The 26,192-nt window shown below is 41.2% G+C and overlaps 1 protein-coding gene across 1 annotated transcript; it reads right to left on the bottom strand.

Annotated features, from left to right (window-relative positions):
* Window positions 1–422: 422 nt before the first annotated feature.
* On the bottom strand, window positions 423–25,592 carry dop1b (DOP1 leucine zipper like protein B). The gene is made up of 38 exons (XM_022201942.2): window positions 25,349–25,592; window positions 19,961–20,138; window positions 18,749–18,930; window positions 18,486–18,656; window positions 16,978–17,167; window positions 16,793–16,891; window positions 16,114–16,237; window positions 15,892–16,001; window positions 14,784–14,895; window positions 14,568–14,688; window positions 14,323–14,442; window positions 14,044–14,152; window positions 13,540–13,776; window positions 13,143–13,450; window positions 12,666–13,060; window positions 12,305–12,576; window positions 12,056–12,208; window positions 11,812–11,912; window positions 10,430–10,620; window positions 8,750–10,343; window positions 8,457–8,556; window positions 8,177–8,368; window positions 7,893–8,015; window positions 7,661–7,795; window positions 7,518–7,573; window positions 7,324–7,428; window positions 7,011–7,077; window positions 6,739–6,898; window positions 5,906–5,988; window positions 5,695–5,804; window positions 5,454–5,603; window positions 4,223–4,284; window positions 3,779–3,907; window positions 3,558–3,694; window positions 3,409–3,464; window positions 3,172–3,315; window positions 2,916–3,048; window positions 423–1,560 (listed from the first exon to the last, which is right to left on the bottom strand). Exons 2-38 carry the CDS (start codon window positions 20,096–20,098, stop codon window positions 1,303–1,305), a joined length of 6,927 nt encoding a protein of 2,308 aa, XP_022057634.2. The 5' UTR covers window positions 20,099–20,138; window positions 25,349–25,592; the 3' UTR covers window positions 423–1,302.
* Between the last annotated feature and the right edge of the window lie 600 nt (window positions 25,593–26,192).

Genomic DNA, 26,192 nt, shown 5'->3' with positions numbered 1-26,192 from the left:
AAAGGCATGAGTCTAAAGCTCAGGGAAGTTCAACTTTATCAGTTCTTAGTGAGTCTAGAAAAGTATTGTGTAAAATACCAAAGTTTAGTGGTGGTTGGTGTCTGAGGTGATTAGTTTTTTTTGTGAATTTATGAATGGATAAACTACAGCAATCACAGATATGATATCATAACAGAATGCAGACAGTCCTCTCTGTTCACTTCTCGGTCCTGAAATTGAAAATCAAGAAGAAAACACACTTAATAGTAATACGATAACATTGTGAAGGCATAGGGTAAACAAAGTCAGATTTGGTAATATATCTTGCAAAACTCTCCAGATTCACAGATAAGAATTTTTCCTAACACAGGTGTTATCACCTCTTTAGGTTTCCCAGTAAATCCACTGTATGACAAATGCAATAAATAGACACACAGCAAGTCTTAAGTTTATTATTTAATTTATTGAGTCTTACTTCTGCAAATTCAAATCTTGACATTGTCATTTAAACATCCAAAATAACTTACTGAAACATTCAGCATTGTGGGGAAAAAAAAGACAACGGGCAGCTTTAAAAACTACTCATGGACGACTACAAAGAAAAGGCTACTTTCCCTTAAACACCAAAGATGGCAAACATGTTTTATATCGAGGCACACCCATGTTATCTCAGAGGGGTTTCCTGGTGTACACAAAAACATTCAGTAACTTACAAATAAAACTCTTAACACAACTTAAATCTTTACCGAGGGTAAAGTTATGAAGCCTTGACATTCTTGGGGTCTGACAGATGCATGTTTGCTCGTACTACAGACTGCAGTTAACCAGAGTTATGGAAAAGAACAATGAAGATACTTAATAAGGTTCTTCACAGTGAATCTACATTTGGTGTCAAACTAAAAAAAAATTCACTGGAACTATCATTGTTATATATTGTAGGTTTACATAACCATTATTGATGGTAGTTTTTTCGTCTGTTACCGCATAAAGAAAACAGGGAAAGGTAGAATCTCAATGTGTGAAGAACTTCCCACTGAGATGATGCTCTCCCTCTTATATACCGTATTTTCCAAATACATAAATAAAATGCCGATTAGAAATAACTAAAGTCCCTTTGTTTTTCCAGTACAGATTCAGTGTGAGCACCTCAGAGGTACATGCTTTGATGTGAAGACCAGACAAGTTAAAACATTAAAAAGCACATTTCCTTTTTTGTCTAGTTCACTACACAACATTATCGATGGTTTGTGCCCGTTTCAGGTCTTCTACTCATATGGCTGCAGGTCAAAAAGCGAAGTTTATGATAGCTTCATGTTAGAGCTGTTAAGTCTCCATGGAGTCCAGGAACTCTTCTTCGGTGATGAGCTCCAGCCTCCTCAGGACTGTGTGTGAACTGGTGGGAGGGTAGTCTGCTACAGGGAGATGGGGCATCGCTTGGCTGTAAAGGGGAGGGCCCTGGAAGGAACAGCAAAGGGTGCATAGGAATGGCAACAGCTGGGTGATGGAGGACAGGGAGCGCTGAGTGACGAGGGGGAACTCCAGACGCTCCGTGGAAGATTCCTCACTCAGCCCATTCATGGTCTGCAATAACAGGACGGGACATCATAATCAGAGAGATATGGTCATTATGAAACAACTTAAATGCCTTTTCTTAAACTCATAAATCAAGACAATTTCTAGTATAATAATGAATAGAGATATAAATACACTAAACAGAGCTGTGAATTAGCAGGTGCCACTGGTTCTCGCAGTGTTTTTGGTGATATTAAGAGAGCTAAAAAAAACTGTCAAGTCATGACTTGTTTTCAATCTAATGTGTTTAAATGTGTGCTTTTTTCATCCTGCTACACTCCGTTTTATTTAGTTTTATGGCATCTTTCTGAACTGCTTTAATTCCTGGGACTGTACATTAGCATTTACTATTTAACCATGATAATTGTAGTGACTAATATTTCAAAGTTTATCCATGTATTGTACATATATTCCTATCTTATATACAAATCTTAACAGAAACACAGGACTCTCCAAGATCACGTTAAGGCCACCAAGTTTGTTTATTTGAACTTTGCTACTGATAAAATGCAGTTCAGTCTGAATTTTTGTCAAAGTACTGTTCATTGTGGCTGGTTTATTTAAACAGTTTATTTTTGTACAATGTTTAAATGACATCTGAAGAATAGAGATTTTGACAAAATATGATGCTTTAAAGCTAAGTTAAGCTCTCGACATGGTACGTAAAACACACTGAGTTCAAAGATCATTGGAAAGGTGAACATTCAAAATAATTTTTCTGTTTTTGTAGATTAGAAAGCTACAACACCTTGCATTGTGAAGCAGCTCTTACATGTTACCTGAGCATATTGAACTGTACATGTATAACAAAATTATTGCCAACTCTTGTGGTGTATAGCATCTATAATTAGTTTTGCACGTGGGTAAAACATGGTGGTGGATCTGGAGTTGCAGGCCTGGATGGATCTATATCTCTTTCCTGAGGGCAACAGTGAGAACAGGCTGTATCCTGGGTGTGGAGCGTCAGATAAGATGTTTCTGGCCCTGTGCAGACATCTGGTGTTACAGATGTCTGATAGAGAGGACAGTTGTGCTCCTATGATGCTCTGTACTGACTTCCTGACTCTTTCCAGAGCCTTCTTGTCGGCCTGAGAGCTGGTCCTGTACCACACTAAGATGTTGTTGGTGAGGGTGCTTTCTACAGAACAACTGCAGAAGGACAACAGCAGTTCCTCAGATAATTGACCTTCCTCTATGACCTTAAAAATACAGATGCTGCTGTGCCTTTTCCACAGGGGCACTGGTGTGTGTGTCCCATGTAAGATCCTGAGAAATGCAGTCACCAAACCTCTCTACAGTTTAACTTTAAGACACCTGAAATGTCTTTAAGTCTGCCATGTGATGTTTCAATCCCGGTATCTCACCCCAAAGCGTTGCTGTATCACTTCCAGTACTCTGACGACATGCGGTGTGCATTCCTGTTCACCCTCTATCAGCGCAGTGTCCGGACCACTGTAGCGACTCACATCCACCTCCGGGACAAACGCCCAGCGATACCTGCACGACAAACGCAAAATAAATCAAGAAAATTTCAGCCAGATGGAAACATTTATTACAACCTAGTCAAATGGTAAATGTAAGTATGCTTTTAAGCCCTTTTGCTCTTTAATGGACTCTTACATCTGAAAGAGTGGAATCCTCTCTGGGGGAAAAGCCAGTGAGGTGTCCAGAAACTTGCAGGCTGACAGGTACATGTCCAACTCTGCCTGGGAGAAATTTACTGGTCCATTTTTGTCAAGGGCGCCACGGACCACTTTAGCCAGTCTTGGTGGTTCAAAAAAATACAAGACAAGGCACAAAATATTAAGTGTGAGAGATTCAACGTAGTGTTAACAAAACAGTAAAGAATGTACTCACTTTGAGACGTCTTTATCTGTCTGCAGAGCTTTCTCGAGGCGTGCAAAAGTGCGAATCTGGAGAGCAAGTCCAGAAAAGTTTGCGTTACAATATTTAAAGCCCATATTATTGAGTTTATAAAACCTGACTCTTAGAATGTGGAATCTTACCAACTCTGTGACCATTATAGGCCAAAGAGACGTCAGGTGATGGGATGATATCCGTAACAAGAGAACACGAAACATCAGGAACATCTGGGCCGAAACAGCAGGGCTGGGGTTCATACGCAAAGTCTCTGTGAGGCGCTCTGAAAGGAAGAGCACAATAGTTAAATGTCAAACTACATAGAACATATTCTTATAAACATCAATACCCAGTAGCAGTACCCCACCTTGAATGAGGGGTAGGTAGAGATGATACTGGTCGAGTTCTCCGCTGAACATGGCAAATGCCTGCCGCTTCAGCAACATGGGTTTCTGGTCGACATTAGCGAACAGTTTCAGGGAGCTGCTCTGCATGCCTGGAGTACGAACAGATGCAGATTTGTAACAGCAAAGAATCAAAAACATACAAATGACATTGGAACTGCTCAAATTTTTTAATAGTTTCTTTCTATTTTTGTCTGAACTATATGTCACTTCAAAGTACTTAAGAAGGATAAACTTTTTTTTCTTGTTGAATATATTCATACATTAATTCTCTCCATTACTGTGCATTTCTTTTCCAGAATACTTTGGTCATACTAAGAAATAAAGCCTTTATCACAAAATAGCTCTCACATTTAGATTGCAATAATCTCTTGACAGAATTGGACATTTCTAGAGGCTGTACTCACTCATAAGGTCTTTAAACATGGTCTTCTCATGAGTCAACAGGTGGTCAACAATGGATTTCCAGCTGCAGAGAACACAGGGCAGTCAAGCAGCAAACATTAATCTTAATGATCGTAAAGTCATGTAAGTAATACAATTTATAACAGCTAACAGACCAAATACTTTGGAGATACAACAAAATATTGTTGGTCATGATTTTTTGACTGTCATGTTACTTTTTGTAACACCTAGTAAAATATCTGTGTGATTAACCTGGAAATCACATTAAGTGGAAACTTATTCTGCAGTGAGTCAAGTGTAAGCTAAGAGGCCTTCATGGGTCCATTAGCAGCTAAAACTCGAATTTGGATCCACATTTATACTTGCAGTGAGGTCTGGGTCCAGTCCTGCTCTATTAACTAAGAGTCTGGATGTGTTAAATATTCTGTGTAATGCCCAAGGGGGGACCAGTCCATGATCAGACAGCACTGATGAAGATCGAAGGTATCTTAATTATGTTAGATGCAACAAAACTACAGCTGATCCTAAATGAGACGTGTTTGCTGTGCTTCACTGTGACAGCGAGTGGACTTCTAAGTTGACATAAGGAGTGGAACAACAGAAAATCTGAATGTATTTTACCAATTTTCTTGGCAAGGAGTATAGATTATAAGTGTCATAGCCAAGCACTACATGAGTAAAGTCGCAGAGTTTTTTGACAATTTGTAAGTGAACGTCAACCCGTTAATAGCAATAAGCTGTGAAACTGGTGAACATTTGGTTTGACAGGTGGGTCTGCATGGATCCTGGCCCCAGATTCAAATAAAAGGTCCATCAGGTTTGGTAGTAAATTTTCATTTCTTTTCGGCTTTGGGCATTGGACAAATGAAAACCTTTGCTAAGCATTAAGTCTCAAAAAACCTGTTGGAAGTATTTGAATAACTGCATGTGTTGGTGTATGATATGCATATATGCCTGATTTTACATGACACGGTTTAAATCAGCTTTACTGATTTATTAATTTCTAGTAAGAAACTGACTTTCCAAGTAGTCAGCCCCAAGTATAGTATGTTGGGGCTTTATATGATGTCATCCTTTACCTTCCACTGGTGTAAATAACATCTACCTATTAGAGTACGCTAACTGGGAAGTCTAAGGTGTTCTGTGCATGTATGATATTCATGAAATTCCTAAGAGAAGTAATGAGCAACTGTCTGTACAAAAAGTTCCCACCAAACATACAAACGCTGCTACCTGTGTGCACAGGAGGCATCCATGGTGAAGAAGAGGGGGTCCATGAAAAGCTCAAAGACCTCTTTCCTCCAGGCCCTTTTGGTGTAGGCATACCCACTCAGACTGCTCAGCAGCTGAGCACCCGCTTCAAAGCTGGGCATATTGTAGGCACTACGGGAGGGAAAGACCAAGTCAGAGGAATTATTAACCCCCTAAGAGATCAAAGTTGTTAACATGAAGATAACGCTGCAACAGTAGCTACCTATGGTTCTTCAGGTAGGGGAAAACATAGTACATGAGACGTGAGATGAGAGGAACGGCCTTCTCCTTCTCATCACTGCGATACACCATGTCCAGAAGTGGTGCCAAGATCTGCACAGTGATAAAAAGTATAAATAGAAACTCTTTTACACATTCACAAAAAATACCCACTCATTAAGTTGCATAAAAATATTAAATGACTATAATTCTACCTCAGCCAGAAGTACCAGAGCCTGCACACTGTAAACTGAGGGAGCAGAGGAGGAGACCATGGTGCTGGCCTGAGCCATTGACTCTGACAAGGAGAAAAAGACCAGTAAATACATTTGTGCTACCAACCTTTTCACAACTCCAGTATATTCTGCATTCTAATGCACTAAAAGGTACACTGGAGCTTTGTGCACCATTCCAGTTTTTAACAATGCAGTTCAGAGGGAGCAACGCATGCAATATGTGACAATCCTGATAGAAAGGTTACATCATAAGATGAAGTCTTCACTCAGTATAAATGCTGTACTGACGTGAACTTCAAAATGATGGAGACAACTATCCACAAACAAAGGCAGAAAATAATGCCAAGATTATAACAGAGCTATCAGACCCTCTCATTGCAGCATTTAGGCAACAGATATGCATGCAGATGTCACTTGAGTAATAACTCTTTTTGAAATATCGCCAAATTGAGCATTCGTTTTGTCTTAAGCTCCTTCTGAGTCCTTATAACAAACTCACTTTTTGAAGTTGAATAGTGTTTTATCCTCTTGCTATCTTGATCCAAAATCTTGCTCAAAATTTGTATGTCACAGCATGATAAGATATTGTACATTTACAATTGCCCATTTTGGTCCACTCAGTTATTAAGTTTTTTTTTGTCAACAGTGCTTCTAGATGGGGAGCTTACATTCACATTTCAAAAGAAATTTAAAAGTTATGTCCATCCATAATATAAGCTTAGTTATTGCAAGAGCACTTTCTACGGCAACAGCAGTGGTTTTTAAGTGGACGGCAATGCATGGATACATTTATCAAAGGCATCTAAAATTACCACAATGCTCTCCGTCCACGTCTGCGTCGTCCGGTTCATCTGCTTCTGGGCAAACCTGTGGCTGATTTTTGACCTCAAGGCTGCGGCTGAGCCAACTGGTCTGCTCCAGAGATGAGCCTGCAATCCCACCTACTGCCTCCAGAATCCGCTGAGTCACCTCCTGCACAAAGACAAACACATTCATATCACCACTGTATCTTAGGTGCACATTATCTAAATCAACAAATTACTGTCTTGACATCTAAAAATAACGACACAGCGCTGCATCTCACCTGTAGATCTCTAGTGTCCTTCTTGCTGTCCAGGTTGGGGAGCCTATTGACAAAGTCATTCAGGATTCTGCAAGACAGAAAACAAATAAATACAAGGAAATATTTGTATGTTTATGTGTTTTATATGTTTAAATAGAAAAATAAACATCATGAAAATGCAGTGTGAAAGCTACAGTTGATTTTCAGAGCTAAAGAGAGCTCTGTATATGAGCACACACATAATTCTGTGAGTTTTCTGTGGTAAGACATCTTTCAAAGTGCGATTATTAAAGACATAGTATTATTTCTGATGGGAGTAAAGACAAGAGCTGACCCCAACAGTAAGAAGTGTCCAGGTGGGGCCAGGTTGAGCTGAACAGACTCCCGTAACAGACTGAGGAGAGGAGCAACGTTTTCCTGCAGAACCTGAGCTGAAACACTGCATAAAAACGCAGAGATTTTCATGAAAGTGACCACTTATAGAATGATCCGAGCAAATCTGAGCTGGTATTTGAATTGCATTGTTACCTCTGGATGTAGGCATAGCTGAACTGTAACATGGGGATATCGACCAGCGTCGACTTCTGATGGAGACAAGAGTAGAAAATTTGACGTAAGAAAACTCCACAATACAAGTTCTGAGCATCTCTATTGTATGTATATTGACGTACCTGTTCTCCTTTGATCTGATGGGGCTTTTTCACCACCTCTTTGACCAAGTGTAGGATAGTATCTGTGTGTAAGGTGTGCAACGATTTCACCAGCTCCACAATGGTGAGACGAGACTCACTGGCCACAGGTAAAACCTACAGAAGGTCAGAATGCGGAAATGTCAACAGAAGCCTTAAAGCAAATCAGTGAATTTAACATGGCCGTTGTTTCTAGACACACTGCATCTCCTACTTTGTTTTTATGCCTTCTTTTACTCTTCCTGTTGCTCCACACCGCTCCCAGAGAAGCCATCAGCTGGACGCCGAACTGTGCAGTTAGAGGGAGCAGGAACTCCAGTATCCGCTGCCGCAAGACCTGAATATGCACAAATTGTGAATAAAAAGACTCGCACCTTGCTTAATAGACTAAAATCTGACAGCATTACAGAATTAAGAATACCTCATTCATGACGCAGATACAATTTAAGATCGAAAAATGCTGAGAATATGCATGCACTCGGAGTAACTCACACATACCTTGGAGCTTTTGAAATAGACGGAGGTAGAAGTGTGTCTGCTGCTCTGGGCAGAGTCAGACGCCCGCCTCTGGTACTCTTCCTTCATGACTACACCCCATAACAACGCCATACTGCTGAGCATCTGCGGCAGCGCTTCGATGACAGCATTGCGTGCATTACGAATGTCTACAAGTTCACAGGCAATGAGGGACTGAAGGGAAGAAAGAGGGAAGAAACTGAGCGTGAAATTATTATGGTGGAAGTAAATATCTTGTGTGTAAATGTGCTCCATTTCTTACCCTTTTGTTGTCCAGCAGACAGTAATGTGTGATGGTGGTCAGGCCTTCTAGCAGAGTCAGAGGGTAATCGGGGGCGATATTCTCCCTCCTACCATTCAGGCTGATGAAAAGTCAAAAAAATTTATTTAAATTTTATGTAAAGTATGACAATATCTGCACTGTATCAGCAGGAATCGAATTCTATGATTCTATTTCCATACAGACATCCAACACATAACTAAAGACCTCATAAAACACCAACGAAAATAATTAGATATAATAATTTGTAGTAATAATTTGTGTATTCAGGCTACCTCTGGCTCGTCTTTCCCCCGTCGTGCTCGTACAGCTTGACTAGCTCGTCCAAGTTCCTGCAGATCTGGCTGATCAGCGGCGCCACAATGATGCCTAATGAGCGCCCCAGGTAGGGCAGGGAGGAGCACAGCAGTGACACCCAGTGGGGGTGCATGGCATAGCCGTACTGAGGCTGCAACGCCCGGGCGGCGGCAGAAACAAACATTCCTTGGGCTGTGATGGGGTGGCTCTGGACGTACTGGGCAGCCTTGATGGACTGCTGGAAAAGGACTGCGGTTTGCCACTCACGAGCAAGAGGCGTACTGGCAGTTGAGGATTCGCGAGGCTCTCCAGACTGGCCAGACGCTCCACCCGACCCAGCAGCTGAGGCAGCCCCGCCTGGCCACACGTGGTATTCAAGGACTATGAGAGCCTGAAGCAGTTTCAGTAACTCCATTTGTAAGGGGTATTGCTCCTGTCCTCCTCCTGCTCCAAGGTTCACCAGACTCTCCTCTGACAGCCCTCCCTGCTCCTCTAGGAGCTCCACACCTTTGGATGGTCCCTTGTCCGTTCCCTTTTGGCTGATGTACATCGATGCAGAGAGTGTAAGCAGGGCATACTGCTGCACTTTACAACCTGAGAGAAGTTTGCGGATAGGTTCCAGATTGGCCTTGCTGCCTTCCTGTCCTCGTGCTGTGCACACAAGCTGGTTCACCATCCGAGTCAGCACCTCCACACTCTTCACCTGAACCTCCCTGTTCCCCTGTAGGTCGACAGGACTCAAGCTCAGGTAGGAGGGGTAATGAGAGCGCAGGAATTGCAGACACAAGGACACCAGCAGTTCAATGAGCAGGGATGGGGGCACAGAGGGGGAGGAGGATGGGGAGAGCAGGCAGCCGTAGAAGCCCTTGCCATCCTGGGCCTGTTGATGGCGTTGCAGAAGGTTGGAAACCAGGTTTAAGTGTGCGGCAGAGCTCGTGTCCAGTGAGGTGGAGGACAGGGCGTCCACCAGAGGGCACTCAGCACTGCTCCTCAGCAGACTGTCCAGCAGTGCCAAGCCTTGGAGCAGATGGTGCCAGCCGCCTGCCACAGGGTACAGCAGCACATGACGAAAGAGGGAGTCGATGGCTTCCCTCTTTTCACGTTCCTGCTTTAACAGACGAGACCTGGCCATCGCCTCCTGCTCTAAATCATCCTCATCCTCGCTCGACAATGAATCGGATGCCTGTGTGTGCTCGGACTCTGCCCTCCGCAGGCCGTTGACCAGACCTCCTTCCTCAATGCTGCGCGATGGAGCAGAGCCTGAACTGGAGTTTTCTGTGGACACTTGAGCTCCACTGGTGTCAGCTGACTCAGTGTGTTCGCTCTCAGCCTCTTCCTCCTCGTCCTGCCTGTCTTCCTCTTCTTCTGTCTCTTCACTCTCACTCCTTGATATCGCTAAAGTGTCCAGTAGTTTTGGCAGCTCTGGGCCGCTGTCTAACTCTGCCCACAGGGATTCCCTGTCAACAATGTTCAGGACATTTAAAGTGGTGACCTCTCGCGCCATGGTGTCCGTAGATGAGCCGAGGGTTTTGGAGGAGGTTCGACTTCTGTTGTTTAGAACTTTCAGGTTACCTTAAAAACAAGGATTATGTCAGCTTAACAAAACACACAATTCACTCAAACAACACAAGCAGCATCTAACTGACAGATACACTTACCAGCAGTAAGATTTTGTTTGACGCTCTGAATGGAGCAGCGCTGAGTCGAGGGGTGAAGCAGCAACAACAGAATTGGTTCCAGGATCCGAATCACATCATTCAGCGACAGAGTCCTGACCAGCCAGCAATGAGCTGCTGCACTTACCGAGCCATCGGTACAGCTCAGACTGTCCACCACAACACACAGAGACCTGAGAGAGACACACATTTCAAAAGTCAAATGCAAACATGTATTTTCAAATGTAAGCTGTCTTCTTCTGTACTTCTTTGAGTGTGTTTCTTCTTTATTCTCACAACATATGTCACACGCCAGCGTAGGAAGTCACAGTTACCTCCATTAAAAGGGTCTGTTATATGTACGATTAGCTTTTACAAGTTAGAATCAACAATAAACAATTTTTGCTTACTCTGAGTAGTCTGTATCACATGTACTTGATGCCAAACTGAGTACTAAGGTGTTAAGGTTACCACTGAGGGCACTTCAACACCAATCCTATTCTGAAGAAAGGTTATTTTAATCATTGATATCATGTAAGGCTGTGCTTATTTTGAGTGTCAGCATCCTTTTCCAGTTGCTCCCAAAGATTAGAGAGCATGTTCAGAGAAAAAGTGCTGCACACAGTGACCTTTTTCAGAATATCAGTCATTTTTGTGTCACCACTACGAGGGCTTCTACTTAAAAATCTCTGACCTTTCCAGAAAGAAGTTGGTGTCATCAATGTTTCCAAAGCCTAAAGATGTTAATAACGTGTCCGCTAAAATTTAGAATGTAATATTTAACAAATGAGCAAAAAAAAAAAAATCGTTAATTTACATTTTGTGTAGTGTATTTACACTGAAAAAATTTACATACTGTCACATCAACACACTTCAAATTACAGTTATTCTTCACGGTTTATTTTGAAAGGCATCCTGTTGCTAACTCTAGCGTTGGACAGTTTTATATAACCAAATGAAGGATTCTATATAACCAAATGAAGGATTCCAGACTGTAAAGCTTATCTATCTTTGGTTACAGATACAAAGAGGCAGGCCATGTATAAACTCTTGCTCTCGCATTCAGACTTGTTAGCTGCTGCATGTTTGTTTTCTGTGGGAATCAACAAAAGCCCGACTGTTTCAGTTCAAGTTTCACAGGAACAGTTACATAAAGTTAAAATTTTCTCAGCCTTGTTGCGGCAGTTCCCACAACTTTGTCATGAATGACACCATCACTTCAAGGGAAAGCAGGTTAATCAGCTTTCAGAGAAGCAGCGTAGCTTATTTTGAGCACCTAAACTAGATAAGTTAAGTGCTGAGACAAGGTGTGCATTACAGAAAGACTATTAATAGCGACCCTGACCATCATTTGTCTTAACTGCATACCACAACCATGTACTGACCGGTCAAAGGAACGACTGAGGGACATGGTCCTGTTGGTTTGGATCTCCCGGGTCAGGTGCCATAGCACTGTGAAACGGTGTAGTGCCTCCAGTCTTACAGCCTGAAGGGGGCAAACATACAAACATTCAGCTTGTTTGCTCAATTTGTCACAGCACCTATTAGGTCTTTTTGTGTGTCCTAGTTAAACTGACTGAAAAAAATGAAATGTGTGAACAGGCTGCGTGGTTCAGCAGACATACACACCTTGTCTTTGTGCTGCAGCGCCTGGCAGATGATGTCTTCACAGATGGATGCTGATGGAGCCAAACAGTGCAGCCTGTAAAACAGTTCAACGCAGGAAATGTGCTGCTCTCTCCGCTCTGTCTCCAGTTGACTCCACAGTACCTGGGACACCCTCTGGATTACAGGAAAAAACAAACAAAATCTTTAATATCTACTGTATCGACACTCTAGTCTTCACTTGCACAAACATTTTCCCTTTGAGAATCTGACCTGATAGAAATCGGTGCCGTCCTCTATGGCACGAAGCAGGGCAGGATAGATGGGCGGCACAGTGACCATCTGCAGCCGCCCACTCAGAGGGTTGGAGTCAGAGCTCTGGTAGCGTCTGTGCTTGTCCTGAATGACCAGCGCTAAGGACTGGGAATGGTTGATGAGCTCCAACAAGGAAGCCACTGCAGTGTGCTGGATGTTGTAGTCCCTGGACAGGCAGCACAGCGTCATCAAGGCCCTCAGCCACACAGGCAGGCTGTCCCCGTCACTACCTGTGGCAAATAAAAACATTTTAAGCATTTTGTTGTGGGACGAAGCATGTAACTGACAGTAGTATGAACGCATCCATCCGTGTGCTAACCTGTGTGGCCAAACATTTCTGTGTGAAGAGCCAGAGTCTCCTCTTCAGTTAAGTAGATGGGAAAAGTGGTGCACTCCAGCAGCAGGTGGCAGGTGGCGATGAAGGCCTGTCGACAGGACTCAGAGATCTCCGCCTTTCCCCGGGGCATGAAACCAGCTGCCCAGTCCAGACACCCTGATTGCCCCCGTTCCTTTTTCTTCTCGGTAGGGGCTGCTGAGAGCTGGGCCTCAGAAGAACGGCGAGCTTTGAGTTTATTTGGAGTGAACAGTTCGGTTAGTTTGTCTTTAATTTCACGCCCACCCAACAAACTCTTCTGATCCCCAGAGGGAGCAGTCTGGTTCGGCTGCTGCTCTTCATCCGGCCCCCTGACATCCTCCACTTGCACCAGAAGATATCTGAAATGCAACAGGAGTGAAGATATTTGAACTTATAGTTGATATGAAGACCATTTAGAATAAAACCAGCTCAGGAGTATACCTTGTTGTTATGAAGGCCAGGATCTCCTGCAGACACTGGGTCATGCTGTCTACGCTGCCTCCCTTTCGCCACGCTCCTTCACCTTCTTTGCTAATTCCCTCAGCACCTATACTCATCCTCGGCGGCAGATGCTGCTCTGACGGTGAGGCGCTGATTCCCAAGCCGCTGTCTTCAGACCTGAGCGCTGGGTAAACACCATTTGCAGGCTCATTTGCGTCACCACCCCTATCTTGGTTCAGTTCTTCATCCTCATGATGCCCATTAACCTGACCGACACTGCCGTCTTTCTCTCCTTCATTCTCCAAATCCTGGATAAAACATAATTGACACAATGAGCACAGAAAACATCAATATCCAAAAAGTAACCCACATTGTCACAGATTGTAAAATGCCTAACCCGAGTCTTTGTGCTTTCCTCCTCTGGTGACTGTATTTCCGTCTCCTCCGAGTGCGTCGATGCATCGACGTCCATGTAAGCCACAGGCATCTGGATCTTACTCAAAACCTTGAAACATGCGCGCAGACCCTGTGTGACGTCTTCTAAGCAAACAGAGTCCATGTGGCTGCGTAGGGTCCGCAGCATGGCGCCCAGCATTTCAGGCAGAAAATGTGACTGGATGTCAGCATGCAGCTCCTGTGGAAATATGGCGAACACACAGTTTGTGAGGATTGTGTGTGTGTGTGTGTGTGTGTGTGTGTGTGTGTGTGTGTGTGTGAGTCAGACATGGGCATTAGTCCACATTTGTAACCGTAACTAAGAACCACTAAGAACACATTCTGTTTTTGAGTAAATGTAAAGTATCTGTTGGATTTTCCTCCTTGTTTTCATGTTTTCTGAGGAATTTAGCAATCGGCTCTGTAATACATGCCCCTGTGTAACTGATTTATGAGTGCCTGTTACCAGTGGGAGAACATCAAGCAGGAAAATGATGAGGTTGGACATCTCGGCGACAGAGGGAGCAGGATGGCTGTGGTCCTGCTCAGGAGGCCTTGGTGGGTCGTCTTTGTCACTAGATTCGAGGGCAAACAAGCAAAGTTCACGCACACATTGCAAAATTTCCCGTAAATTTTAACCAATTTGATTTAGCCATTGTTTTTTTTTGTCAACATAACTGCTGTATTATCATAGTCTTTCTCAGTTGACACCGCATAAATGCAGGATTATGTGTCATCGACATACCCGAGAGAAGCACAGAAGCGTCGGGTCATATACTCCCACAGGTATTCGCTGTTCATGGAGCTGACGAGCATATTCATCGTCTTTATGATCTCCGATGCGTTCTTCTTCTCTTTTATCTTACTGTTCACGAAAAACAAAAGAAAACCAACATTCGTTTCTGGAAACATCTTGTCAGTTGCCATTTTGTTCAATTAAATGCAACAGCGAACATGCAGTTCATCTGTTCCACCATTTATCGCTCTCACCTCGCTAGCTGGTTGCCTGAGAGTCCTGAGCTGGAGATGGTTTCCTCCCCCAGCATCTGCCGACAGTAGCTGTAGAAAGCTCGGACCACTTCTAGCAGCACGCTGCTCAAGACAGCTGGACCTGCGGGGAAACATTGTGATTATAAACAAAAAGCGGTGAACCTAGCCATTTTGCATTTTAGCCGTCTGTGTGCTCTTTTGCTTAGTGCTGCCCACCTATCTCCGGTTTATCGAGCAGACTGATAATAATGCGAAACGGCCTGAGGTAAACGATCACATTTTCAGGGTCGCTATCCACATCCTTCTGTTTGAGGATGCTAATCACAGCCTGGAGTCAGATAGACGAACAGAAGAGAAAAACAGAAACAGGTGACAAACGTTAATATGTTCTTCAAACACACACAACCACATGTTTCGTCTCTTTTGCATTTTGGAAAGTATGTGTTCTTGCCTATAATGCAATTATTTAGACAGACGTTTCCAGAAGACTTTGCTGTTTGCTCTATAACCACATAATGACTGCAGGCCCAGCTACTCAAAAAGAAGAACTTCCCACAAAGCCCTAGGAGACCACTTATTGTTTTCACACAGCTTTTGTCTGGATTAAATATATACAAGCAATAACACATGAACTAATAAGCATCAGAGGTGTGTGTAGATTGGTTTTAGTACCTTAAGCCAGTTGTTTCCTTTTGTTTTCCCACAGTCCTTTTGCTAAGAAAACTAGCTACTGCCTTTGTGTCAACATATAACTGAGGTACTTTTGAAGTCCATGTAAATATCTTGCATATATTTTTATTAAAAGTAAAAAAAAACTGACATTTTTATGTTCATTAGGATCATGTCTTTACAAATATCATAATTATTTATTATGGAAACAATCTCTTATTAATAAAAAATGACTGGATATCATTAAAATGTCAACTGAACAACCGTCCAAATTTAATAACAACCATCTTTTAATGAGCTAAACAATAATAAAATGAGCTTATTCAAATATTGTTTTGTGTTCTTTTTATTACGTTGAGATAATCATGACGGGTATTTCTTTCAACAAATAAAGTGTATCTGTGTCCGAGAACTCACTTTCGACTAAGTTACCCATTACAAAAACACCTCTCAAGGAAGTGTGTTAATTCCAGATCACATGACCTGCTCATGAAGTCCGACAATTATACACTGATCCTTTTAGCTTTATATTTAATATACGAACACGGAAAAGCTACTGATCTTCTTGCGGATGTACACTAGAAGTCTACTTCCAAAATTAAGGTATTTTTTAGGTGTTAATGTGTGTCTGTGTGCTAATAAATGTGGGAGATACCTTCACAAGGAAATCTCTGGAATAGGTGTTGAAGTAGAAGGTCGTATGCTCCTCCGTGGTGGTGGACAGGGTGGGGTGTGGTGACACCATTTCTCCTTTTATGTCTGTACCTGAAAATACAATCACATGAAAACAAACGTAAGAGAACAGAGAGAACCAGTTAACTGGGCACTGATGTGATGTACATGTTTAATTAGCAAATTATATTCTAATGATCAGAACCTAGGATCCAGGCGTAGAGGCGTCTGTTTAGAGACATGTCCCTTCGGAGTAGAGTGAGCGACGCTGCAGACACCACTGTGGTCATGTCTTCAACACTCAAAGCTATGCTGGGATTCGCTGGGTTCTAAACCAACAACACAGACGACAGAGGAATAAGGAAGACTGGGACATACAAGATAGAACAATGCTCAATGGAAATGCAATATAAGACAAAGGATCCTATAAGTAACACACAATATCAGCATTGAAAATATGTTTTGCTCTTGCCTATGCCAGGTATAAATGACACAAAAGTGATCAAACTGAGACGATGTTACACTTGCTCAGGTGTAAAACAGATTTTCTGCTTCCAACAGCAGAAAAGTTTTAACCTGAAGAAAAATGACATATTTGATAGCTGACAATAGCAACAATAAACACCACAGGGTTGAAAATATTAAAGGGAAATCCCTCCCTTTATGTGTTTTACTTTAAATAACCCAAAATCTAATATTTATACCTTAATCTTGATGACACTTCATTTAATTATTTGCTGTGGTGCCCATCATCTGGTGCTATTGCTAAATCATGTGGGTGAGCGATATCACGCTGTACAGATTAAACCAAGGCACCAGAAATGTTAGATTTGCCTTCCAGCAAACACTTTATGAATGCAGATGTTCATTTGCTGTGCACCTACCAGACATGTGGCAAAGGGGAAAAAGTAGAGCAGGATTTCCAGGGTGTTCCTCTGAACCAAGACGTTTGAATCTTGCAGAGAAAGACAGACTGACTTCACCTGGAGAGAGACACAAATTCAGACCTAAACATCACCAAAAAGGGGAAAATCAAAAGCAAACTTCACAGCTTAAAACAGGCACTCACCACTACGCGGTGGTCGTAGCCGAGCATGTGCGTTTGTTGGCTCAGTGACGTCATGCGGTCAAAATGTGTGACTATAAAGACAGAAGCAGGCAGTCGCACCATGGGGGTGACCAGCATGCTGCCCCACAGGGCGCCATAGAAGACCTGCTGCCCCACCAGCAGGGACAACTTGACCAGCAGAGCGTCGGTCCTGGACAGCGAGAGAGGACAGTGGAAAGAAATTATTGACCTGCAGCCAGCAACACATCCACTGATAAATCTATATTTGTGTCAAGTGGTGACACACTAATCAGTTCTAACCAAAGATATTCAGTGTTTCAGTACAGAAGGACTGTTTAGGCAGGCTCAACGGCTCAGCATGTAGTCTAGATGATACCTTGGTCACAAGTTTTCTGATCACGTTTTGCCTTCAGCCTACACGCACTTCTGTGTAAATTTGTCTAAAATAAACACTGAAAGTTGACAGATCATGGATAAAGTATTATATTGGCTGTTTGCAGTGCATATTTGAGTAAGCAAAGTGAACAAGGTTAGGCGAGGCAAATAGGTTATAATAGGAATATATTTCAAGTGTTATTATAATACCCATACAGTGTAATTTTGCTTTAACTTCATTTGCTTTAGGGGCAGCGCAGTGCATCTTAAAAAGAGCAAAGTGCATAAAATACTCAGTTTTGCTGTTGTGTTATTGGTAAAAGATTATGAAGAAAATGGAAGATAACAATCTATATTTTTAGCATGGTAAAGTCCCAGATATTTCATTTCAGCCTCCCTGTCTTGCTCTGTTTCCTCTCCAACATGTGTTTTAGGTATACAGTCATTTAAAAAAATAGCTAGGAACTGTAGCTTTTAGAAGATGATATTTAAACAGGAGCAAAGAGAACTTTTATTGCATTTCTGCTTTCAGCTGTGGATGTGGGGAGCTAGACTGTACTGCCCCGCTAAGGTCGCAAAACCCATCGTTTGGAAGGCATGTTTCATTTAAAAATACCCAAAATAACATTTACTTCTGATGGTCCTAGAACGTATCAGGTGAGATGTGCGGTTCCATCAGAAAAAACAAAAATTGTGATTTGCATCAAAAATCACTTTATTCTACATATCTGGATTTTTTTGATTCTCCAAAATTAAACTGCTACTATCAGTTTCTGTAAGAAAAAAACAAAAAACTCTGCACAGCTGAGAAGCCTTTACAAGGCTAAGAGCAATAGTCATATGACAAAAATTTCTGACTTTTCAGGTGAGTATCAACATCATGTGGAGCCTACATTTTGTCACAGTATTGGTAACACTGGTAACTCTACACATTTAGCCATGGTTGTGTTGTTTCCATTTAGGTGAAGGGCTTTATATTACAGTGAAATATGAGCACACAGTGAGATAAGAGAAAGCAGAAATTCCCCTGAAACTGCTTGGTGTTCAGAGGGTGGACGGCTATAGCACATGTGAATAAACTAAAGGTTTGAGATTCTTTCTCTCTCCTGGTATAAACAGTGGAAGTTGTGTACCTGTCATACACCTCCAGACCTTCCTCCAGGCCTGGCAGGAGTCCTGTTATGAAGGCCTGAAGACTGGGCAGCAAAGCTCTCTGCAGCGGGAGATAGTAGCGCTCGTACAGCGTCAGCAGCGCAGGCTTCACTGCCATAGCTGCGTGGCCCAACAGGGGAAACAATCCTGAGCTAAAAAATAGACACACACATTTAGTCGTGTTACTCATATTAAGGTCAGCGCTCTCCCTGAAGCAGGAGAAGATCTAGGCCAGTTTCTTTACCTGTAAATGAACAGATCCTTGGCTAGCCATTTTGTTCCGATGATTTTGAAGATGACCTCGTAGGTCTCCAGAGCCTTGAGGTGCACTCCGCTGGGCAGGGCCGGGTGAAGGCACTGAGCCAGGCGCTTCCCTATGATCAGCCTCTTGGGCAGGAGCGAGTAGCGAAGGTTGCTCTGCAGGGCCTGACAGAAAGAGAGGGAAAATAAAAAGAAAGCGTTAACCCTCATGTTGTCCTGCGGGTCAAAATTGACCCGTTTTAAAGTTTGAAAATGTGGGAAAAAAAATTTCACAGTGAAACTTCTGATGTTCACATTTTCAACATTTTGGGGAAATCTTTGAACATTTTTTGGTGGAAAAAAGAAATGTTAAAAATGCTTCTGAAGAACATTCACAAAAAAATCAACCAAAATCCAACAAATTTCGCTGGATTTTGTTTGATTTTTTTGTGTGAATGTTCTTAAAGAAAATATTAGAAGTTTTATTGATATATATGTAATCATTTTAGATATTTTTAAGAATTTTTTGGGAAGATTTTTGCTCATTTTTAAAAAAATATTTACAAGAGTTTTCTTGCCAAATTTGGGGAATGTTTTGAAATAAAACTTTAAAGGAAAAACTTTTAAGGAATTATTGGAATTTTCTTCCTGAAGGTTTTGCAAATTTTCAGACATTTGGAGAATTTTTTCTGAATTTTTGGATTATTTTCAGACAAGGAAACAGTACTTTTTGGTGCCCATAAATGAGGACAACAGGAGGGTAAACACAGTTTGTGAGAATTTGGCAGAACAAGAAAAATGGTTTTATGGATGCTGCTACGGTACAGTCATGCTTTTCAGATTTCATCTCCCCCTCACACTCTTAGTGCACTTCCAGGACCAAAGTTTATGCATCAGCACACAGAGACACTCCAAAGTCAACATCTGTGCTACAAGTAAGGCAAACAGTGGCACATTTAGGGCCCATAATAAATGGTCAGAAGACTTCAGCGATAGGATTGGATAACACAGACAGAGAAACAAGCACTTCCCCATAAGAGAACTGAAAGTTGACACCCTGATAATATCAACACCAAAAAAGAATAGCATAAAAATAGAAATGTGGATGTGAATTTAGGTTAAATACCACAGCACTGATCTCCATAAGCAAAGACAGATATACAGAGAAGGTCATTGATAGCTACAGCATTTCTTTAGCATCAGACCACCTCCGTACCTTATTGAGTTTGCCCAATGAAGAGATGAGATCCGCCCACTCGCTTGAAGACTCAAAGTTTCGCAACGCTTTCTCAATGACCGCCGCATAGCTACGGTAACGGTAGTCGTTCTGCAATTCTAACTCCTCAGGATCCATGATGCGTTAGTCTGATCCCAGCATGTTCAGCACAAAATATCTGCAAAAAAAAGAGCAAGACAAATGGGAGACTTTGTAAGTAGGTGATAGTACACAGCTGCATGAAAACTCCCGGTTGTCTCTCGTCCTCTGAAGCTTGTCTATTGAAAATACAATTATCCAGTTAGCTCTGTTCAGTGACAGACAAACTCTGAGGCGATGGACACAAACGTCCTTATTCATGACCGACCTGTCTGTCTGGAAGTGCGTGCAGGGCCAGAGATAAACAAGTTAAGACTGAGCACAAACACACACATGGACACACCGTGTTTCAAAATTTAAAACAGCATAAATCATGTTTTTGGCCTTTTGGAGGGGGGAAATGAAGCAACATTGATGCAGTGTCTCCTTCTACTGTTGTCATAGCGAAATGTTTACACATCTAGCCAACAGGGCAATATTAGCATTTATTAGGAGTGGTATTGGGATCAAAATGGGCTGAACGTGTCAAAAATTAGTTCGACACCTCTGATCTAGAAAAAACAGCTTTCTTGTCTTTCTCCAGACAGTATTTTTGTTTATGTGTCTGCGTATGAGGCATCTGAATGAAGCGAAACAAAGAGACGGGAGGGTGAGTGGGAAGGCAGGATTAGTGGAGCACTGACATCTGGACTCCCTGTGGCTGAGCTGAGAGGGCTTTACCACTGAGAACAACACGTGCTCAGGATGACGCCATGTTACCGCTGAAACGATCTGCCGATTGACAAAGAAAGTCGAATCATGGTCTTGCAGCTGCATCCAGTAAAGTTACAGCAAATATCCGCGTCTGTCCAAAGGAACATAATATATGACTGAAGTTTGTGAAGCAATCTGAACGATTTGCAAAAAACTAAAAACTGTCTCTTTTTGTAGTAAGCTAGATCACGCGTTTGATCAACAAAATCAAATAACTTCATCTTTGAATCTGAGTGTGTGTTTGTGCCAAATTTGAAGAAATTCCCTCAAGGCGTTCCTGATATATCACAGTCACAGGAACATTACAGACACGTAACCCAAAAACATAAAGCCTCCGGACTTGGCCGTCTCGGGCTCGGAGACGTAATATAAAAATTTAAAAAACAGCAACAGCAACTGATTAATCCCTTGAGCCATTTATACACCCTAAATTCCCAAGATGTGCAAGTTAAGTCTTTGAAAATGTTTTGAATTTGCTCTCTTACTCCATCTCCTAACTTAATAATCTGAATAAAACGGGTTCTTGTTGCTCAGTCAAAACAGGAAGTTTGAAGACACAATTTTAGGGCCTGATAACACATAATGGGCATTTTTTTTATTACCTTTCACAAATTAAAAAACATACATATGAATGTATAATAAATGGTATTCATAACAGTACACGACACACAGTAGACCAGGGGTGTCAAACATGCGGCCCGTGGGCCAAAACCAGCAAGTCAGAGGGTCCAATCCGACCCATGGGACGACTTTGTAAAGGGTAAAAATTACAGAGAACGGCAATCTGCAAATTTGCAAAACTAAAATAACAAAATTTAAGATAATTCCCAGACCTAGATAAGTTGTTTTGATCATAAAGTAAAATATTAGATTGTTCATTCTTCTTTTGTCATTTTGTATCTCATTTTTATAATATTTTGTTTAGTGTTTGTTGTTTTTTTGTCTGACTTTTACCATTTGTCTCATATTTTTGTTGTTTTGTTTTTCGTTTTTGTCATTTTGTGTTTCCTTTTTGTCTCTTGTGTGTTTTGTCTCATTTTTCTCATTTTGTGTTTTGCTTTATTCATTGTTTTGGGTATCGTTTTTGTCAGATTGTTTCATGCTTTTTGTCATTTTTTTGTCTTGTTTGGTCCTTTTTGTAACTTTTTTGTCACTTTTTTGTTTTATTTCGTGTCGTTTGTCTTATTTTTGTCATTTTTTATTTATTTCTGTAATATTTTGCTGTTTTGCTGTCTTTTTTAAAAGTTAAATACTATATTGTTCACTTCCAGACACCTGTGACTAAATGTTCTGTGCCTTTCTAGATAAATTGTGATCTGGAAGTTTGAAGTTTTAATGTACTTTTTTGCACTAAAACAAAGGAAAAATTTGGAGTTGTCGTTATTTATCGGTTTTCATGTTATGATTTAACTGCTCCGGCCCACTAAAGATCAAATTGGGTTGAATGTGGAACCTGAACTAAAATGAGTTAGACACCCCTGCAGTAGACGGTTAATCCTGTATTAGACCCATCGTATGATTGTTGAGTTTATCTCTTGTTAAGAAACGACAGTAGAGTGATGAGTCAGTAAATGGGAAAAACCTGGAGATAACTTGGAAAACATGAGGTGACCTTTCATCTCCTGACTGGGCCACTATCAGTATCAGTTAAGTAAACCTAGTCAGTATTTTTAAACGTCTCCCATGAACTAATTACACTGGAGTATCTTATCGAAGAAGCAAGTATTCAAACATGACAACTGACCTGCCTGAACCTTAATCCTAAGGATCGGTTTTTCATGAGTAAATAAGAAGAGTTTTGGTGAGAATCCTGTAGATAATTTTGGGAAAGAGCTGCTTCCAAACTATGAATCAATCAATCAAAATTAACTTACATACCACCCATCACATAGATTTATAAGGAAAATAAATAGAACCTACTTCAGTACAACTTACAAAAAAGTTCTACAAATGGCAGAAGAATGGTTAACGACAATAAAGCTAAAACATTATCAGAACACTTTAGAAACTACATGACTTTACATAAAAGCCAGTGAACTCCACTTAAATGCTGTTTGAGCAGCTTGGATCATTACAGCCTAAAAACAGCATCACTTAAGGCTTCCATTTTGGCTTTTGGAACGGCTACAAGAGAAGAACGGGAAGATCTAATGGGGCTTCCTGGTATATAAACTAAAGGAAGGATTATATTCTGACAAGTAGTCTAATGTAACATCAAGAAGCGCCTTGTAAACAAATAAAAGCTCAAAGACAATCAGATATGTGCTCTCCTTGAGGTCTTAGTCGGTGCTTGTGCCGCAGAATTCTGGATTAATTGTGGCTAGTTTATTGAAAAAGAGCATCATAATAGCATTGTAATAATAAAAATGTGTGCGTAGTTTCTTTATGCTGCTCAGAGAGAAAAATGGCTTTACTTCAGAAGCGTTCTTTCTGAACACATCAGTACATCTGCTTTTTTCTTGAGCTGTTAAAACTTCTATGACATCTATGCATTTATACATAAAATCCAGTTATAAAGTGTCTCTTTCCTGGTGTAAAGGCAGCACAGCAGAAGACTTATGGGAGTCAAGATTTGCTCTAATGTCAAGGAGAATGTAGCGCACAGTTTGTGATGTAAAGGTGTCCGGCAACGATACTGGGATTTCAAAATGACCTCAAATATACAAAATACTGTAAGGCAATTTCTTATTACTTAATGTACACCTCAGTATCGATGTGTATGTTGCTTTTTGTTCTTGCAAAATGTCAACGTGGTTTTAATTTCAAAGAAAATCAGTTTTGAAAAACAGCTATAAAATTAGAATTTTTTGGAGGAGCTGGTGCCATATTTAATTAACAATGAATTACTAACATGAATGAAAACAGTTATCTTTCCTGACAAACACCCACTTCATAACATTTATGTTAAATTTAAAGCTCTTTCATCACTTATCATTCGTATAAAAATGCCTCTAAAGATGATTAAACTGCCGAACGATAACTTCCTACGACCAGTCTGCCCACATGTGCCTTTTTTTTTTGCACAGAAGACACATGCTCAACTTGTGACCTCAGTATTTCTGAAATCCTGCCAACAATCCCTGTCACTCGTGGATTATATGTTACAACGTGCTTCTCTCCCCTCGGACATCATTCACATTAATATTAAACAGCTTAGAGTAAAAACACTGAGTAAAAGTTAGAGGAGTATAAATTGTAGCTATTGTTTCCTTAATCCTAGGAACCCAAAAATCTGCAGCTGGGTTTGAAAGGCATAAATTGTCAAAACACCATTTATGGAAGCCAGAAGCTTCATTGGATTTTTACTTTTTCAATGGTCCTTGACTGCATCATGTGTGATCTATAGTTCCACTACATTGTCAAATTACATTCTGCAATTTCTCATTTAAAAATGCGACAAAAATAAACCACCTGCCGTAACAAGATTGGGTGAAAAGCAAGAATTTTTTGGCTTTCAGAGGAACTGAAAAGCATTTAGACATTTAGCTCTGACGAATGGTCACCTGACAAAAAATCTATGAATTTTCAAATGAACCGCAGGCTGGAGGGAAGTGTGGAAATTAATTAAAAATGCAAGAAATAAAATATCTATAGTATGTAGATTCACCAATTTTCCTCCAGTATTGGTAAACCATGTGGGCACAAGGAAAAATGTTGTACAAGATGAATCCAGTTTTTTTTTATAAACAATATCAAAGGAATTAAACTTAAACTTCCAAATTTAAGTACCAACTTAAAATTTCCTCTTTCTTTATAACTTATGGCAATTCATCTTTGTCATGCTGTTTCGAGCGGCTCTCTTTTTCTAAGCATGATTGTTCTGTTTCCATAGAAATGCAGGACTTTACACTGCAGCACAAAAATACCCAGAAACTGCTTGGGGATCTACAGATGTTGTTTCTAGTCATAATTCCTCCTGCAGCTGTTGCAGAGAAATTGAGGATCTAAAAACTCCGCTTAACCACAGGTGACAGCTTGATAATCAAATTGTGTTGGACAGGGAGAACTAAATGTGCACTCTCATTTCCTCATTGAGTGTGTCGATGCGATAAAAAAGCATGCATTTCTACAGAAGTGTGTGCTTTGAGGGTGGACACACTCAGTCACCTGACCGACAGGCTTCAATGTGCAGCAGCCTGATGAGGAGGGGGGAGTGGATGCAGCATTAACTGTGGCCAAATAAGTGTTGGCTGCAGCAGCTTCTGGCCTGTGAGTGTACTGTAGCATCTCTACTGTGAGCCTATTATGTAACAGCACGACCTCAGACCAGACTGGATGATAGCATCAGTGCCTTCACACTCGGAAATGAATAAGGTGTTTTTACAGTGTTGTGTGCAGCTAGCTTGTGCTTATATTTTCTCACTTATGCAATATTTAGAAATACAGCTGGTTTGAAATATGAACAAATATTTAAAATTTAATTTTTTGAAGGTTAAAAAATGTAAATAAAGTTGTCTGGTTTGAAGAATTTAGCCAAAACCAAGCACAAAGACGTAAACAATTTTTAGCTAGCAATCAGGTGCATCAATGACTCACCAAGGGAGAAACAAGCACAAGATGTGCCGGAGCTCGTTCGCCTCAAAGCAGCCGCACTCGAAGAGGAAACAGACCCTGTCCTGACGGTACATCATAGCAGGAAGTCCCTCAGTGAAAACGAGGACTCATTTTGTCCCGTGTTTGTGTGTATGAGTGAAGACAGCCATCCTCGGAGTGCCAGCGCTGACAGTCATAACGGGGCGGAGATCCTCAAACTCAGCTGATCCGGAGCTCAGCGCGGCCGCCCGGTTCAACCTCTCAGACGGAGTAGAGTAGAGGGGTGGGGCGGTGGGTATTTAAACACGACGCGCAGAATGTTTGTCTTTTAACGGTGATAAAAAGTCAATACACTAAAAAAAACTCTCAAAATATACTCCTGCCCTGGGCGAAAGTGAACTAATTTTTGTCCATGCAGCTTTTAAAATAGAAATGTAGATATCACCACCCCCCGGCGTTGGTACATTCCAGGATATTCAGTGTTTACAATCCTCTCACCTCACTGTCAGATATTTGAGCGTATATTTCACAGCGATGTCACCAATAAAGGCTGTGATGTAAATTTTAAACCCAACATAAGCCCTTGTTTTTATCAAGCTAATGCTAAAACAAATGTTAAGCTATCATGTAGTTCATTTTTGTGGTGAAATATGCATATGTGAGTGTGTGTTTTTTTAACAAATGACAACAATAACAATGATTTTTACACCTAATCAATACAAGTAAAACTAGCAAATCAGTGCAGATCTTTTTCTCAGCATTCATCACATTTTTTTTTTTTTTTTAATGGAGCTGAAAGCAAATGTGGATCTTTCAGGCTAATACTGGTTTTAAAAAAATGTGGTGG

Source organism: Acanthochromis polyacanthus, chromosome 14 (assembly GCF_021347895.1).
Source record: "Acanthochromis polyacanthus isolate Apoly-LR-REF ecotype Palm Island chromosome 14, KAUST_Apoly_ChrSc, whole genome shotgun sequence".
Classification (NCBI taxonomy): Eukaryota; Metazoa; Chordata; class Actinopteri; family Pomacentridae; genus Acanthochromis; species Acanthochromis polyacanthus.
This window is presented reverse-complemented; position numbering and strand designations above follow the sequence as displayed.

Coding starts and splice junctions, on each gene's coding strand:
- dop1b (XM_022201942.2), bottom strand. CDS start 20,098: ATGGATCCTGAGGAGTTAGAATTGCAGAACGACTACCGTTACCGTAGC. Junction 5,805..5,905: donor CTCTGGTACTTCTGGCTGAG/GTAGAATTATAG, acceptor ATCACTGTGCAG/ATCTTGGCACCACTTCTGGA. Junction 3,465..3,557: donor CTATAATGGTCACAGAGTTG/GTAAGATTCCAC, acceptor CTTGCTCTCCAG/ATTCGCACTTTTGCACGCCT.